Source organism: Pyxicephalus adspersus, chromosome 1 (genome assembly GCF_032062135.1).
Source record: "Pyxicephalus adspersus chromosome 1, UCB_Pads_2.0, whole genome shotgun sequence".
Lineage (NCBI taxonomy): Eukaryota > Metazoa > Chordata > Amphibia > Anura > Pyxicephalidae > Pyxicephalus > Pyxicephalus adspersus.
The window spans coordinates 160,326,768-160,345,016 of NC_092858.1; the positions used below are offsets into that span (position 1 = coordinate 160,326,768).

At 32.5% G+C, this 18,249-nt stretch overlaps 1 protein-coding gene across 7 annotated transcripts in view; it reads left to right on the top strand.

The window, feature by feature from the left end:
* Positions 1–13,857, top strand: part of NCAM2 (neural cell adhesion molecule 2) — a 207,554-nt gene extending 193,697 nt beyond the window's left edge. For 4 of the 7 annotated variants that reach the window (XM_072432170.1, XM_072432177.1, XM_072432203.1 and 1 more), the window contains 2 exons: positions 2,903–3,019; positions 9,348–13,857. In XM_072432170.1, coding sequence (XP_072288271.1) covers positions 2,903–3,019; positions 9,348–9,459 — 229 coding nt within the window. In that variant the 3' untranslated portion in view covers positions 9,460–13,857. The remainder of the gene's footprint in view (positions 1–2,902; positions 3,020–9,347) is intronic. The other 3 variants (XM_072432196.1, XM_072432184.1, XM_072432191.1) reach the window with 1 other exon arrangement.
* The last annotated feature ends 4,392 nt before the right edge of the window (positions 13,858–18,249 follow it).

Here is an 18,249-nt window from a genome sequence, read left to right on the forward strand (position 1 = left end):
CAAAATGAAAAATGAAAATCATGAATAAAAACTTAAATATTACTTAACAACAAACATCTCCTCTCTTATTTTTCTCCATTCTCTATATCTAAATAGAATGTATTCATATGCTCCATATTTAAGAAAAGAGGTTATTATGCTGCTAAACATACCTATTTAAGGCTGTTGGTACTTCTCACACGGTGATATAACCTCTGTTGGGACAGTTGCTCTTGACTTGATATTACATCTGCAGTCTTTGAACTGGCATATTTCTCAAGAAAGAAAGTATAGATTGTACTAAAGTTAATAAGATGCACTCTGAAGAACAGAAAAGTGTGTCATCGGAAGGAAATGTACAATTGAAAGCACTCAATGTACTGAAACCTCTCCGAATAAGAACACTTTGATATATTGTTTTTTATTTATTAAATCATTTTACCGGATATTGAAATAACTCAAAGTGTTCTTCTTTCTCAAGAGGTCCTCTAGCCTATTTGATCCATATTTTTCTTTTGTTTTACATTCCTTTGCTGTTATAACTTTTTTAGGCATCTTGTGCAGACATGGAGGATTTTGTGTTTCACTTTTAAAGTTTTTGGAATTGTTAGCAAGTTTTTAATAGTTGCCTAAGGATCCCTAGATAGTCAAGTTGAAGAATGGGAATATTTTTTGCTTCAATAAAAGAAGCACTTTATGTTATATATATAGAGGGTATGTAGTCCCTTATTTCGGTTTCCACCACAGATATTGCAGGAGTTTTTGTTGTGTGCATAGTGCTTTAAGTTTAGGAGTTTACTTACAAGATTAAAGAACATTGAGGTCACGGATAAAACGTGGCTCTAAAGGAACAAAAGGCATTGTTAGGATTTTTTTCAACTTAGTCAACTTTGGCTAGCACCATGCATCAATCACTTCCTTCTTCTTACTGCTTGCATTACAAAGGAAAACTAGAACACAAATATGAAACATGGTTCCCAAAAAAAAAAAAAATGATTTACAATGCATTCATTTTCTTTTTCATTAGACAATTGAAGAAATAGCTACTGATTGATAGGCAAGTTGATTCAGACAGAATGTAACTGGCATTACTGATTCTAGTTTTAGTTATTTTTTCCCGTTTGTTGTTTTCTAATTGGACTGACACTGTTTACTATTACTATTTACTATTTAAAGTGGTCATTCCTGTAGTTCTAGATCTTTACTAATATGTATAAAGATTGATATGAAAAATACTTTGAAAGACTGATTGACTTACAAAAGGAATTAGGCTGTTCAAGTTATTACTGCAAAGAATTATTTACTTTGCTTAATGAATGAGTGAATTCGGCTCCCCTAATTTCAGCTACACAAATCCACAATCACCAATATTAGTGATTTATTACTTGCAGAGTCTTTATTTATTTTGGTCAGTAAACAGCCTGAACTCCTTATTAAACAAAATATATGTCTTACAATAATGAACCACCGGATAGCGTTGTAAATACCACAAATTACAGTGATATTCATATATTTGGAAGGGAAAATAGGTACTTCTATGTTTTACCATTTTAAGGTCACTATTCACAGGTAGCTAGGCCCTGCTGACCATTTCTTCTTTAATTTTAAATGTCTGTTCATCCCTGAAAATAATGTAAAGAAGTCCCAGGTTGTGCTTAACATTATGTTTATACAGATTAATGGGGCTTTTTATTAAATCTAAGCTTAAAATTTTAAAAACACAGATATTTTATTTCAGTTATAATCATATATTATCCTACACAACAACTTTGGGAGAAAAGCAAATTTGGACTTTTTCTCTTTGTGTTGCTCTATAACTGTAATAGGCCTGTGTCAACGGGTTTTAGTCAAAGGTCTAATGCTGTTTGGTTCCAGGTGCATTAGTCTCACATTTATGATCTGATGATACTTCTTGAATAATTCACAGTTCATTGACACGTGTATTTGACTTGAAGTTGCCCTTCTAGCCGTCTTAGCTGCTTCTGACTGTATTTGCATTTCCATTGGCTGGTATGGAAAGCAGAGCTGTTCTGATGCAACAAAGTATCTAAATAAGCCTACATAAAAGGAAGCACAGGCATGACCCCTTTGTCTGTTCAGTAAATTTTAAAAGGGGAGGCAAAAAGACAGAATTTGTACAGCTGTCTATTTCCTGTAACCAGCCATCAGATGGATGGGGGGCTTCTACTACAAATTTAGAAGACTCCTGTTGACCTGGGCATCACTGAAAAAAAAAAACAAGTAGGATAAATATTGGACATACTATTGAAAGTACAAGATATTTGCCTTGAATTCTGCTTTAAGGAGTAAAAATAGTTGTCGTCGTGAACAATTATTATTCAAAGGAGACCTAAAATTAGGCCATAGACCCCCTTGAAAAGTGTTCTTGTGTGCTAAAGGCAGAAGCAAAGACAAGTTTTATACATATGTAATAAATAATCATAACATAAAGGTAAAATCTCAAAGATTATCTGGCCAATAGGAAAGTGTTTCAGCAGATAATAGGAAAAGTTCTGATTTTTATATAAAATGGTAACATTTCAGTTTTTTATAATGGCATTTTTAATGGACTTTTGGCCTGTGTTGATGGGCAAATGCATTTTTTGCTGGTGCATTCCACTTTATGATTATTATTTATGAATATTCACAGTTCATTGACAGGTGTATTGGACCTGTATCTGATCTCCTTATGACCTATACTTAACCTCTTTTATATCAGCATCAACCTTTTTTAGGTTGGGTTTCGGAATCCCATTAACTTTTATGGGATGTGAAGGAGTCTTAATGAGAATAAAGCCCTTTGACACAGTGTCTTATTGAATTTTCTAAATATGCATTTCAGTGCACTACAATAAATGCAAATTTCCAAACTGATTAAACTATGGTCAATACATTCATTTCAAGAATGTTTGATATCTTGTAGGAAAGCTGGATCAAAACAGCCAATAGTAGAAATGAGATCTGAGGATGAAATAATTCCTAATCATGATGGGAGTCCAGTAAATGAACCAAATGAAACAACACCTCTTACAGAACCTGAGTATGTATTTTGTTCTTGACTTATTTTGCTTATAGGGTTCAGCATCAAAGCAGCTGAGCATAAGAGGCCTTTATGATGTTGGATGCTATCTTAGATAGATCTATTTACACAAAAATCTCTTTGTTATGATCTGCTGTGGCACTTTCTTTCACTTGGAAATTTAATTTATGAGTATGTATTGAAAAAAGAAAAGGCAAAGGAAATGTATCAATGTATTTATCAGTTTATAAAGTGATCACTTACCAATAAATCCATCAATGTATTGCATATTTATTTACTAAATGTTGTTGCTTCTATTCTATTTGTTAAAAGGCATACAGTGTATGTAAACCCTAAAACAGATATCTATTATTTCCTCCATTTTTGGTCTGTTACATATAGCATTGGAAGTGTTTTGTCATATCCTGGCATTGGATAAATTAAATTCATTTAGCTGCATTAGTTCTTTATTTTTACTTCCTGTTAGTAACACACTTAAGGCAGGTTCAGACCTTTTTCCGGATGCAGCAAACCAACTCGTCTCTTTGTGGCTAGCACTTTGCTGCTCAGTCACTTGCACCATAGAGCTGGTTCTTAAAAATCCACTATATGCGACTTTGACAGCTTGTGTAACTAGTACCGCTCATTGCCGACCCTATTGATTCCCTATGGAGCTGCTGCTACATGTTGCTACATGTTCTCCCAAGAGGAAGCGATAAACACACCGCAACCTCATCGCCAGTGTATACAAGGCCTTATTGCCTTAGGGTAACGATATTTACATATTGTACTGTATTGACGGTAAAGCAGCTTCTCTTCTGATTTGGGCAACAGACACCTCCCCCTCTCACCATTTCCCTAACATGGGGAGTTAGATATTCCATAATCCAGAGAAGAGATTAGGGCACAGTAAAATACATGGAAATTGTAATTCTGGCAGGACAGTCAGGTATTTTTCCATTCTTCCAGAATATATACTTAGCCTAAAAAATAAGACAGCTTAGCTCCAGTGTATTTTAGTTCTTGGGTATAGTTTTTTTTAAGCTTTTTGGTTTTGTAGTCAAATAGTTTGCAGACCGCCCACCCTACTGTCAAACAATAGCTATGTTCAAAGTATGCACCTTATTCGCTTGAACCTAATCATTAAGTTTCTATACCATTAAAATACATTAGTAAGGGCATATAGAGAATTGTACATGGATTTTCTTTGAACTAGGATACCTAAACCTGCTGCCCATTTTTATTCATCTACTATTAAAACCATTTTCACTCTGTATATATAATGATAGAAAAAATATTGTTACATTCACGCTGAATACTACATTTCCATTACAAGTGAGGTCCTTCCCTTACAGGGGTGAAATGTTTTAATATTAAAGACAGCCATTTATTACCAGTATGTCTGTATTTCAGAGGTAGAATAAATGTTTTATGTAGTAGGTGATTACTTTCCTAATAGCTATAATAATGTGGTTCATTCATAGCATTATCTTTCCTACATAGTACACGTTATAGTAGGGTGATGCAACAGGATCAAGGATAAGTATAGGATCTGTGAATGAAGTATAATATGTCACACAGGTAGAACAGCCTATATTGTAGAAAGTCTGTAATGTCACTTTGATGTGGGTCAAGAGTGTGAAATATTTAAAAGAAAGCTGAACCTTTAGAAAGTTAAAAGCTAGAAAATAAAATCTGCAGTAGGCCAAGGTCAAAACATCATACTACCTACGCACTTTTAAAATGTTAATAAGGTGTGATAGCTGGGTTTTTTTATGAAAGCAAGTACAACAGCCAGGGGGGTTGACAATCTACAATACCTTATAAAGTTGTTGACAAAATAGCTGGTTATGTGCTTCTTGAAAAATGATAGAGTTGCAGTTTCTCACTCTACAGGTAAAACCAACATAGAAGAAAGCTTCCCTTTTGCATAAATGATGTAGAACAAAAAAGTCAGTAATGTAACTAAAGAGAAAATGTAGTGTGTCTTTTGTAAATTTTATTCCTATTTTATGAAAAAATGTATATTATGTATAAACAGGGTACAAACAACTGGGTATAATACTTAGTTTGGAATTTTGGGCTTCCTTATGGGAAAGCCCACTGCTACCTGCAAGCAAGACATGTAAGCCAGATGAAGCCCTTTGTTCTAGAAGCTTTATTTATAAGTGTCACATGACTCATTTTAACTTTTGATTTGATTATTTTAAAGGTACCTAAAGTAGATGTTGTTTTACTAATAATTTGCCTTGTAAATAAAATGTAACAGCCGTGGAAATGTGTGTTTTTGGTGGTTCCATTCATATTTGGACACCCACAAGTTTTTGTTATTTGACTTGTTTACTGAAACATATTAAAATTACACTTGTATAATGACAATTATTTATATTAGATGCTATTCCTGTGTTTAAGTGGAAACTGGTTATCTGTGGCAATTATTTTATTTATATTAGATGCTATTTAGATGCTTTGATGCTAATACTGTTTTAGACGCACCAAAGGCTGGTCCTTCTTGTTGTTGCTATTAAATAGATTGCAGTTAGACTACTTAAATATTTCCTTACTACGTAAGTGGGTCTCTACCCACTTACTTACTACGTATAGGGTCTCTACCTTTTAGCTTTGTCTTAGCTAAATGTAATAATTGGATTACATTGTCTGAACATCCAGCCAGTGCCTCTACCCCAGGCAGAACCCTCTTAACGGTAAGAGGTAGGCACCAGTTATTCAGATTCTACAAGGTCCTCTAGATTTCATGTGTTATTGGTTTATTATTTTACATTTTTCATTATCCTAGAAAAGTCGACTTTTATGAATTCCAGTGTCTTAATACTGACTTTTTATTTAGCTAAGTACATGCTCCATTAATTTATCTAACAGATTATTCTACATTTATTTTAAATTCCCAAATATGTGGACATTTTTTGAAAAAATAACTCCATGGGGCATTAAGTCTACATCTTATGACCCCAAATTTAATAATGGGCCATAAATGGAAGAACATGGCATGGACCTAAATTGTGTAGTATTACAAAGAACTGCTAGTCTCTGAATAATAAAGGTTTTAGGGATTTCAATAATATTATTCAACTTTTATTACTTTAGAGATAAACAATGATGTGTAAAATGTTCCAGCTAATAATAGCCAAACAGATTTCAGTTTATTGTAACCATATGAAGTTGTACATTGTTTTTGATTTGTTTTTATTTATTACTACTGTCAATTTTTATTAGCACTTTATTCTGTGTGTTGGGAAAAGTCTTTATTTTGTCCACAAAAATCAAGTCCCTCTATACCATAGCTCCATAGAATGAGTTTGTGTGTGATATGTGATTATTTTAATTAAGAGTTTAGTCCTCTATATTACATAGGTAGGTGTAATATAAATTCAAATTTCTCACAGAGCAAATATTCTCCACATATTCTTTTATTTGAATTTACATTGAGGTTTTTTTTATGTTATTGTGACCAATGATCATCTGAAAGTATGTGGCAGTTAGAAGGCATCCTAAGGTGTTAGGAGCTCTGTGCAAGAAATGGTTAGTGATGGTGTTACCTGAACCTATGTATCTGTTGGAGAGATTTTCCATTACTTTTTGCATTGCCAAAGAAATAGCAAAAAGCGTATTAGATTGCAAGAAGAAAGAACTTTCATTGTGGTCCATAGCCAACTTAATAATAAAAACTTGATAATAGCTCTATAGATCATATAAATATATATTTGCCCTTTTCAAAATACCATACCTTCTATTCAAAACATAACATGCACAAAGAGCTTGTTTTTTTAAAAACAAATGCACATAATCCCAATATGGTAATGGTTCAAGCAGCAAATGGGAATAACATTGATGTCTAGCCAATAACCACCTCCAGGACACAAGCAAATAAGGGAGAATCACTTTGAGTCTGTTAGGACCATTGTGGACACTTTGGGCCTGATTTACCAAAGCTCCCCAAGACTGTAGAAAATAAACTGTCATGGGTGATCCATAAAACTTTTTTCATTGTAGGTTTGCCTAATTACCAAGGTTCACCCATGATAGTCTATCTTTTCTCCTTTTGTTATGCATGTTTCTGGTTCAGGATATGGGTAAGATTGACTCATTGGTTCTGATTTATTAAAGCTCTCCAAGGCTGGAGAAGATACACCTGGGATTATTCAGTAAACCTGGAAAGGATCTGGTACAAGATTGGAAACATTTTCCAACAATAAGCAAATGTCTTTGAAGAAATCCATTCCAGGTTTGCTGGATGATCCTGGTTCACTGATGAAAGTGCATCCTCTCCAGCCTTGGAGAGCTTTGATAAATCAGGCCTAGTGGGTCGGATTTATTAAAGCTCCCCAAGGCTTGGAAAGATACACTTTCTTCAGTGAAGCTGTTGGAGCCAGTAAACCTGGAATACATTTCTTAAGTCATTTACTATTTGTTTGCAAATGTTTTCAATCCTGAAGCAGATCCATTTCAGGTTTGCTGTATCACCCAGCTTTACTGATGAAAGACACTTGTGCTCCTGTGTCTAGAATTAGGAATAATCAAACTAAGTAGCTAATAGCAAAACAGTGTGCACCCTCACGTTCTACACAACTTTTGTATCAGCTTTGTACCATTTAATATATCTAAGTGATGTTTAGGAATTACACTGGATATAAGATATATGTGTTCATGGATTTCCACTGTGCAGGGTGCATTATCCATGAGTATTAACATTATTCTTTTTTAATCCCAAGTATTATTATCGGCTGTCTGCTGTTGAGTCATACAGCATGGCTTGTTGTTATACATACAGAATTATATATTGCGGGAATTAACCCGGCTTTAAGTAAATATGAACTATGAAAAGTGATTGCATGCAGTGTATCATTTGGAAGGTTATTCTAATCCCTTTTTTATTGTCAACGCTGTTGAGTCATGTGCTTTTATATAATTTTATTTTTTATATAAATTTTACATATTGAAAATGTTTTATTTAGACTGACTTGGTCACTATACCAAGTTTTAATATACAGGATCTTATAATGTATTTTTATTAAATTGTATGTTGATCTCTAGAGATGTGATAAAGAATTTTCTATGTTTTACTATGAACCAAAATCTCCTGGTTTAAAATATTGTCAGATGGTCTAAAAATATTCTGCCAATAAAACATAAAGGGGAAAATCCATCATTGTATCTCATATATAAATAAACTTGACAGGCTTTTGCTGTTTCAGGATTTATCTAAAACAAAATACCTTTCTTAATTATTAGTATTTCTATATACTAATCTTAGTATTTAGAATGCTCACTTATGGCAATGATTTATCATTCTGCAAAGTACTGAGCTTAATTATTGTAGTGGTAGTTTTATTTGCAAACAATGCCCAATGTCATGTACAGTTAGGTCTATAAATATTTAGACACTTATACAGTTTTCTTAATTTTAGTTGTGTACATACCCACAATGGTGTTAAAATGAAACAAATGAGTTGCAGTTCAAGTGCGAACATTGGGTTTTAATTTAATAAGTTGAACAAAAATATTCATTTTTCATTCATTTTTGGAACTCGTTTTATACACAATCCCCTCATATTAAGGACTCAAATGTAATTGGACAAATTATTTTTAGTTGAAAATAATAGGTTTATTTTTAATACTATGCTGAAAATCCTTTGCAAGCAATGACTGCCATAAGTCTTAAACCCGTGGACATCATCAGACGCTGGGTTTCTTTTTTGTAATGCTTGGCCAGGCCTTTACTAAAATGGCCTTTGCTAGGCCTTCTCTAGCAAAATCTTCCAAGTGCAAAATAGCACACCTGGTATTAACTCCAGACGTTTTATCTGCCAAAAAATGATGAAATAATAGGTTTGGAGCAAATTGTCCAATTACTTTTGGTAGCTTTAAAAAGACAGTGGTACATATTAAAGAGCTGTATTTACTAAAAAATATTCTCCAGTTTGGATTTTGATATCCTCAAGTTAAAGTTAAATCTATACTTTATGTCCATATTCATTATATAACTGTAATTTGAATATATTTCAGTAAACAGGTCAAATAAAACTTGTGTGAGTGTCCAAATATGTATGGACTGAGCTGTAAACAAACTTTATTTTCACTTACAAGGCTTAGTGATACATCCCTTGACAGGTGATAATTCACTTTAGCCATGTGAACAGCCTGTATCTCTTTAATAAGTTAACCCAATGGCAACAAAAAAAAGAAGTTTTTTACAACCCTTTTATGTTTGGTTCTGAACTAGATTGTTTTAATCTGTGTGACTTCTGAGAACAACTTTTTTTTTAATATCAGTTCCAGTCTTTGCAAATTGTCATGACTTTTCACTGACCTTTTACATATTTAATTTCAGGAAATTACTACTAAAGGAAGAAAACGGAAAAGAAGCTTTGAGTGCTGAAACAATTGAAATCAAAATATCGAATGACATCATCCAAACAAAAGAAACTGACAGTAAAGCATAGCATGATACAACATACAATATTGGAGATTGGTGACGCAAACCCAAATGTCAATGCTCTGCTGCAGACAATTATTGGCTAATCTTAGCTTTCAATTGTCAGTAAAAGTGTCCATACCTGAAACAACTCACATCTACTGTACTTAAAGGTTTTTTGTTAATTTAGTTTGTTTGTCTGACTGATAACAGTATAAATGTATAAAGTTGAAGATGATTGCAAAAATTCCTTTAATTTATTATAAAATAAAGTGTTCTATTTATAAAATATTTTCTTTTTTTTTCCTTGTTAAAAAGGCGTCCTGTGGTTTGGCAAATGCGCTATACTAATATATAATGCATACTTTTTACACATAGAGCTCTTTTAAGTCATTTTGTAGGCTGGAGACCAGTAAAGCATGTTCATTAGGTGAAGGTAAACCTGTTGAAATGCATAATTGGTGTACTAGTGTTTAGTTGGTCTTTGGGGAGAAAGTAAATCAGAGTTACTATAAATAAATTGCACTGTATTGGAAATCAGTTTTGTAAAAAAAATAAATCTACAAAAATTTTATGTCGTATCTAAACAGTATTGCAGCTTACTAGTCCCTTACATGTGATGCTGCATTCCTATTTTATCAGGCATTGTTGCATTTATTTTAACATGATGACCTTGCAAATAACACACTTCCTGTCCTTACACTAGCTTGCTACCCAATGGGCCTTATTTATCAAAGCTCTCCAGGATTTGATATAATAGACTATCAAGGGAGAACCTGGGTGATACGACAAACCTGGAAATGATCTGGTCCAGGATTGAAAACATTTGCCAAATAATCAAAAATGATTTTAAGAAATCTATTCTTGATTAGGGGGGTGGATGTGTTTTATAGAAGATTGTTCAATTCAAAAAATATCAAATCACAAGGACACCGCATTTCCTATCATAACATATTTTTCTGGTAATTGCCAGAAATTTCCATAGACAAAAAGAGAAATCTAATGGAGCCATTGCCTAAATAATTGCATAATTGCACATCAACTAAGGAAATATAATGTTACATATTTAAGAAAGCTCTGAGGTTGCTTTTCTGTATCTGCATGTGGGGGTTTAATACATTCTTGTTATACTGACATAATGATTATATAGAAAAACATGTCTGCTTGATCTGAACATGCTTACTATGACTGATTCAATTCCCCACCAATATTCTGTTTGGAACAATCTAATTTATAGGTTGCTAAGGATTTTGAGATTTATGGAAGATGTACATACTAGTGTCAGCTGCTTGTGGTTTCTTACTTGTTTATGATTGTTTCTTTTTTTAAAGCATTTTTTGTATACAGTTTTAGCACTTGCAGAGAATACATTTCCGGACATGATATATGATTTTATATATATATATATATATATATATATATATACAATATAATAATATGTCTTCCCAAATGTGCTTTGGTACAAATACCAAAGTTTTGTGTTTGGAGTAGCACTAGAATTAAAACAATTCCTAATTGTAAATCTTTAGAACTGATATTAGAAGACATTCAACAACCATTTTCTTTTAAAAAATCTTTTAGGTCAATCTTGTGAGAAAAGAAAAATAGAGAACCCCTTTCTTATTATTCTATAGTAAATTTACCATTATAAATAATGGGTCAACAACAGAACTCCTGATGAAGCAGACCAGATCTGCGGAAAGCTTAGAGCATTTAGACCCTTGAATCATCTTGTGATTATTTTATTATGTCTAAAATTGGACCACCGTAATCTTTTGGAATAATATATGGCTTTAGCAAGCACCATACATAGTAGGTTATATGTGTCTAGTGCCTCTTTAGGCCCCAATATATGTTTTTTTAAAATGTGGATATGCATATAGGATGTTTATGATAAATGAACATTTTTTAATACTACTTGGTTAATAAATTACTTGCTTTTATTATTACAATTGAGTTTTTTTGGTACCCTAAAAATCCCCCTTTACCCATTTTGGGTTCTTTACGGGAATGGGTAAATTAAACCTTCAGCTTCTGTTAGGTCAGTCTTGTACACCAGATCAGTGTGAGTGAACCAGACAACAACAGTGTTTGACAAAATAGACAATCATAAAGGTCTTCATAGGACACATCACTAATGGACCTGATAAAGATCTATACAAAAATATTTATAGCAAATTAACTTTTATATTATACCATAGCTTTGTCCTCTGGTGTATAAACATGGCTTAAAAGCATGCATGAAAAAGTTTGATGATTGCCTCTGATTGACAGAGCTTTTTCCCTTAGAACCACTCCTGCAAAGCAAAAGGGAGATAATTTTGGTTGAAATATACAAGAAAAACATAGCAAGCCTGAACACAAGATTCCTAGCTTTAGAAATCAGTCGACTATCAATGAAATGGACTAATATATTGTTTTAAGGATAAGAAGTTAAAGTTTTGTTTTTGCAGTAGACCTATACATCTGTTTTTTATACTCATATCATATCTCAATATAGCAGAAGAGATACAGGGAATATGGGATTAATTCTATTTTGGTATACAGGGTGGTCTTTTTATTTTAATTAGTATATAAGGAAAAAAACAGTATTTTATTCTTTTTTTAATAAAGTGGTGAAGAGATAGATTATACATTGTTATAAGAGTTTACTTTATCTAGATCGATGTTACCCAACCAGGGTCCTCTAAAGGTTGCTTGGGGTTTCCTTAAGCAATGACTTTTTAGGTCAGTTACCACTGACATCAATTATCTTATTGGCTATCTGTAAGGGTGGCATTATTTCCAATGGCCAGCAATGTAGATGTATTCTTTTCACTGATCACCACACTAACTACAGCGTTAAGCTGTGGGTATAATATATATAATAATAATAATAAGGGGTTTCCTGAGGATCTGAAAGTTAGTTCAAGGATTCCCCCATGTAGGTGAAGAAAGACTGCCCTAGGTCCTTACCGGGGACCACAACCCTACTAACATAAATTCAAATTCACTATTGATTTAAGAATGTTAGGATAACCAAAAACATTGAACAATGTAATGTAAAAACAAAATGTTTTTGCTACAAGTAATAATAGTAATATGTTCATAGATATATTTATAAAGGCAGTGGGCATGAGGCTCTTGGAGGGTATTTGAAACTGGGTTCTCAATTCTTATGTATCAGCTTTGGAAATTTTTTATTTTTGTAGTAAATTATTGCATACCTTTAAATGGTTGTTGCACCACTAAAGTCCTAAACAAAAAACAAATGTAATTGATTTTACTCTCTAAATTTATCTTGTGACTATTGCCTCAATATGAAATGAAAACAATTTTAAGCAGTTCAAAAACTGGAACAATCTTCCAATAGGGTCACTTGTTTCACTGACAACTACAAGGGGATTTCTCCACACTTTAGCTATATAACAGGAAGTGAAAGGAAAATACCACAATGACTCATATACAAAGTTACAATATTTAACAAAAAAATGCTTTAGATACACTTTATTATGATACTATTTTATTTGCTGTATTCCTAATGTAAATAGTGCCTTTATTTCACAAAGCTTATATTTTCTGTGCATAGGAAACTGGTGAACTGTAAATAGAAGATAATAAATTGTTTATCAATTGTAGTACACAAGAAATTCTTCTCACTGAGCTAAAATCTCTTGTAACTTTATCAATAATTTTTATTTTATTTCACTGTAGTTATTGTTACACAAGCATGATATTTATTTTAAACATTTTATGTTAACTGATTTGTTTTCAGTTATTTTTTCTTGTATTTTTATTTTATGCATACTGTTTTCGTGATAAGATTACAATTTTATAACACAGCAAATCTGTGTTTTCTTTAAACAAATAATCATTTTACAAAAAATAAAAGTAAAATACATAAAATTTGTCTCATTGGGTCTTTGATGCAAATAAATGCTGTTAAATATATATCATAAACATAAACTTATTCTATAAGTAAATAAAGAGTCCAAGAGGTGTAATAACTGAGACTCAAATGACAAAGTTATAATGTGGACTGCATTTTCATGAATTGTTTTTTTTACATTTGAAATTTAAATTTTTGGTTTATACAGTTCACATGCATTACCATGCACTTACATTTACTGTATTAATTTATTTTTTATTATTTCTTACAGCAACCTTGTCACTAGGTTGCAACATCTAAAAGAGCAGCTCTGCATAATAAAAGATTGTTTATACTTTCCACTATGACAGGTGATGTGTTAAAACCTAAGTATCTTGAATTTCCATACAGCTTCTCGTTTTACAGGGAACTGTTCTTGTAAGTTTATTTTTTTCGATCTGGTCATTTTTATATATTTTGTCACAGTGAATATTTTTTACATTCTTTTTTTTTATACCCTTTGCTTTAGACTACCAGTAACTAAGTTTCAGGAAGCAATGTAGTTTCTTAGGTGAAACAAAAAATGTGGGTAAAAAAGGTGCCTAACAGTAAAAGGAACATTGTTAACCTCCCTAGCGGTAACCCCGAGAGTGACTCGGGGTAGAAAAAAGTTGCCACAAGTGGTAACCCCGAGTCACTCTCGGGGTTGGAACACCTAGGGAAGGTTAGTAAATAGAGAGCTTACCTAATCCGCCGCCGTCCAGCGCCACGATCTCCGTCTTCTTTCTTATTCCTGCTTCTGCATCCGATGAGTCACCGGGGAAATTCCCAGTGACGTAGGTGCGTGTGTACGTCCTGGCCGGGCGGGGCGGGAAATTCAAAATCCATTTGTATTGCTTTCAATACAAAATAACTGTATTGAATGCAATACATTGGATTTTTATGTGTAAAAGCAAGAACATTTATTTTAAAGTATATATAATACTATGAGTATAATATATATCTATTTTTTTTTTAATTATTTTTTTTTTTTAATATACAGATTTTTTATTTATTCAATTTATTGTTTTTAAATGATTTTGTGTTTCAAACTTTTTTTATACTCATACTATTATATTACACTGAAAAATAAATTTTTATGAAAAACAATGTACCACTTTTAGACATATAAAACCGGAAAGAAATGAACCGCTAGGGAGGTTAAAATGATTTTATACATATGCAAAATTTTATCATAAATGGAACAACATTTGGAATTAATAAAATAATATAAAAGTCAGTTAAAATATTGAATTCATATTAATAAATTGTGCTCTGTGAGAAAACCTTGCTATAGGAAAATATATATATTTTTTAAGCTACAATTAAAAATGTACTTCATATAAATTTACTTTACACATTGAACTTTTTTAACAGGGCAAGAAACATAAGAAGAAACAGGTAGAAAGTATAAAACCCACCTCCTGACTGGTTGTTTTTCAAGGTAGTAGTGTCTAGCTCAGTGTTTCCTTACCAGGGAAACGTGGAACCCTAGGGTTCCTCAAGGGGGTGTTAGGGGTCCCTTGAGCAATGGGGAATTGGTGTCCCTCAGGTCAGGTTAGGTGACACCTATGATCATTTTGGCTATCTGTGGAGGAAATATTTTTTACAATGGTCCTTCTTTACATGAAGTTTCAAGGTATGTTTGAAAGAAATTTAATTGTTTTCAATTACTATTGATTGGGAAATTATAGTGAACAAAGGATAAAGTTAAAGAGATCCTTTTCAATAATCTGTATTGTAGAGAATAGAAAAAATATTTTATTTAAACTAAGTAAAAATACTGTAAAAGCTGCATGTCAGAACTATTTTACAAAATAGAAAAGAGAATGAATTATGAAAGCTTAGACTATTGTCTTTTCAAACCCAATTTACGCAAGTCAGCAGAAATCTCCATGTTTCATGTCAAAACTTATAAAAATTGCTATTAATCTTAATATCACATGGACATGAAAAGAGAGCAGTTTTCCCTGTTTATTAAAATATTTTCATATACTTCATGTTTAAATGTTATAATCTTGTGGTATACAATCCTAAAATAATATATGGGAACTTGAAAGAAAGAAAGCCATGACCATGGCTATACAAGCTATTTTTGCAATTTCCTATTAAGTTAAAGTAACAATATGGGATATATGTCCTGCACATCTATCAATTCAGTTATAAGAGGTAAAAAGGAAAAAGGAAGTGCATGGAATTGGTGGGGTAAAGGGTAACATTTTCCAGCATTCTTGCCACATAATTTATCTATCTATCTATCTATCTATCTATCTATCTATCTATCTATCTATCTATCTATCTATCTATCTATCTTTCTATCGTACAATATTTATGCAAAGCATGATTGGGAAAATATGATAATTCAGAAAATCAGTCTTAGTGCTATGTAAAGCTATTGATACTTTTGATACTTACCGTTTCGATTTTAACTTCCCCTTTTTTTATCAACCCTGCTACCTAATATGCTGTGCTGCTCATTATGGCAAACAATATTACCTTCTATGATGCAAGGCTCTGGCTTATTACCAAGCCCAAAAACCTTTAAATGATGGATTGGTTAGTCCAACTATTGCTTATAACATACAAAACAACAGTCAATATCAATGTTTTTTGTAGCAGTTATGATGGAGAAATGAGGAAGGTGACCGTTTCAAACATGGCACACAAAAGCCATGTAAACCAATATTTTACTAGAAAGATGATGCAATGTTTGTTTTAATGAATGTTTTATCATTCTGTGTAGGTCCAAACAGTTCCAGCATGGTTACACATTTCCTTAACTTACAGGCTTTCCTATTGACACATGGAAGGTGTGGGACATAGTTGGTCCAATTTTCCTTGAAGTATTTCCATCCCTGTGCAAAATGCAGCCACATACAAGTCTCCATGGTTAGGTCCCATTATAGGGTGAATTTATCATAGAAGAAGGAATCATCTGGATAAACAAAGCTTACTTGAAATCCTGGTCTCACACAGTGGGCCTGATTTATTAAAGCTCTCCAAGGCTGGAGAGAATAAACTTTCACCAGTGAAGCTAAGTGATCAAGCAAACCTGGAATGGATTTCTTGAATTTCATTTGCTATTTGCTAGCAAATGCTTTGAATCCTGGACCAGATCCATCCCAGGTTTGTTGGATCACCCAGCTTCACTGGTGAAAGTGTATTGTCTCCAGCCTTGGAGAACTTTAATAAATCAGGGCCATTGTGTGGTTTCATTTTGCATTGTAACTCAAGTAAAACTTTTTGCAATTTGGAGAGGCTCAAATGGCATTCAGGAACATTAACTTACTGGTAGCTTTTCTTGCTACAAAAATATGTAACACATTAGAAAAAAAGAGTAAGTACATTCTGCTTCTTGGCTTGGTTTTCTGTACAGTGTGAATCTAAATCCAAGGTTTTGCTGTTTTATGTTTTGTGGAATACAGTGAATTAATGGGATACACATTTATTCTTCCCTTTATTTAGTTATTTGGCTAAATATGTAAAATATAATTTGTGTATTAAAACTAAATGATATAACTTTAATTCTATATTACGTATCTTTCTATTTAAATCCAAAATCTAAAATTGCATTCAAAAGAAATATAGAAGAAAATACAAGAAAATGTTTCTAAATATTGATTCAATTATTTGAAAAGTATTTCTAAAGTTCATGACCATCTCCAGCTGTTGCAGTGTTTTATTTTAAGTTATTACTGTACAGAATGTAAACCTATCTTCCCATAGGATTGCTAAAGGTATCATATAAAATATTTTGTCTATAGACTTAGGAAACAAGTATTTTCTTATTGAAAGGTGTTTTACTTCAAAGGCATTTTCTTACTGTTTTTGCTTTACCATACTCCATCCCTGGGGATAGATCCACAATAAATGGGGTTGGGTGAAGATTCTGTCCCTAAACACACCTCAAATTTTGAGATTGCTTTAGAAAAGGATTATTTGCACAGTTCAGTTTACTTTAAATGACCAGAATTTGGGAAATTGTACATTTGATTGGCATTTGACATCAAAAAATAATAATTTATTAGGTATAAAAGCAACAGAACATGTAACCACATTTTTTTTCTTAGTGTTCACTTGTTATTTATATTATTAATTAAAAAAATCTAAAATAAGTAACGCAATACCAAAAGTGTATCTTCAGCCAAAACTTGTTTTTCCTCATTTGGAAAGAATGGGAAAAGGTTAGAAATTCTAATATTTTTATTGCTCAAAACAACTGATCAAAACATTTATTTATAATAAGAATACCTAACCCAAAAACAACCAATATTCATTCATTATGTTGATGGATGGTGAGAACATTTTTTGCAGGTATTCTTTTTTAATTTTTGCAGGTGTATAAGAAATCTTCTAAAGTACATCTAAGCTACTATTCTAAACTACTTTCTGCCAGCTACACAATGTTTCTTACCTGTGAAATGAGGATGAGGAGAGAAGGAGGTGTTTGTAATCCAAACCAGAAGGGCAGCCCAGAGTGAGCATTGTCACCTTAGGACAAGATGTGTGTTACTGGTAGGATTATTAGGTGAAAATGAATAAAGATAAAAACTAGCACAGTAAACACATCCAAGGACTGCGAATCTGCAATATACAAAGGGTGGTGAAAAAAATCTTGACTTCCAAAACATTCACATTTTGTTACTTTGCAGTCTGAGATGGACGCACACAATCATTTTTTTAGCTGTATTTATGCAATGTAACTTCTAACATCCAAATGAAAGATATCAACAGTTCAGAAAAAATCATTGGAGATGGATAAAAGATCCCCCTTTTACAAAGAAAAATGTAAATCTAATGGGCTGCAAATCACTTTCTCCATTGCACATAAAGCTACACAATTGGCTTCTTTGATGAATTGTAATCTTTTTAAGTAGTCCAGTCCAGTTCCCAGGCATTCCAGTGCTTGGTTGTACAGCTGAAAGCAAAAAA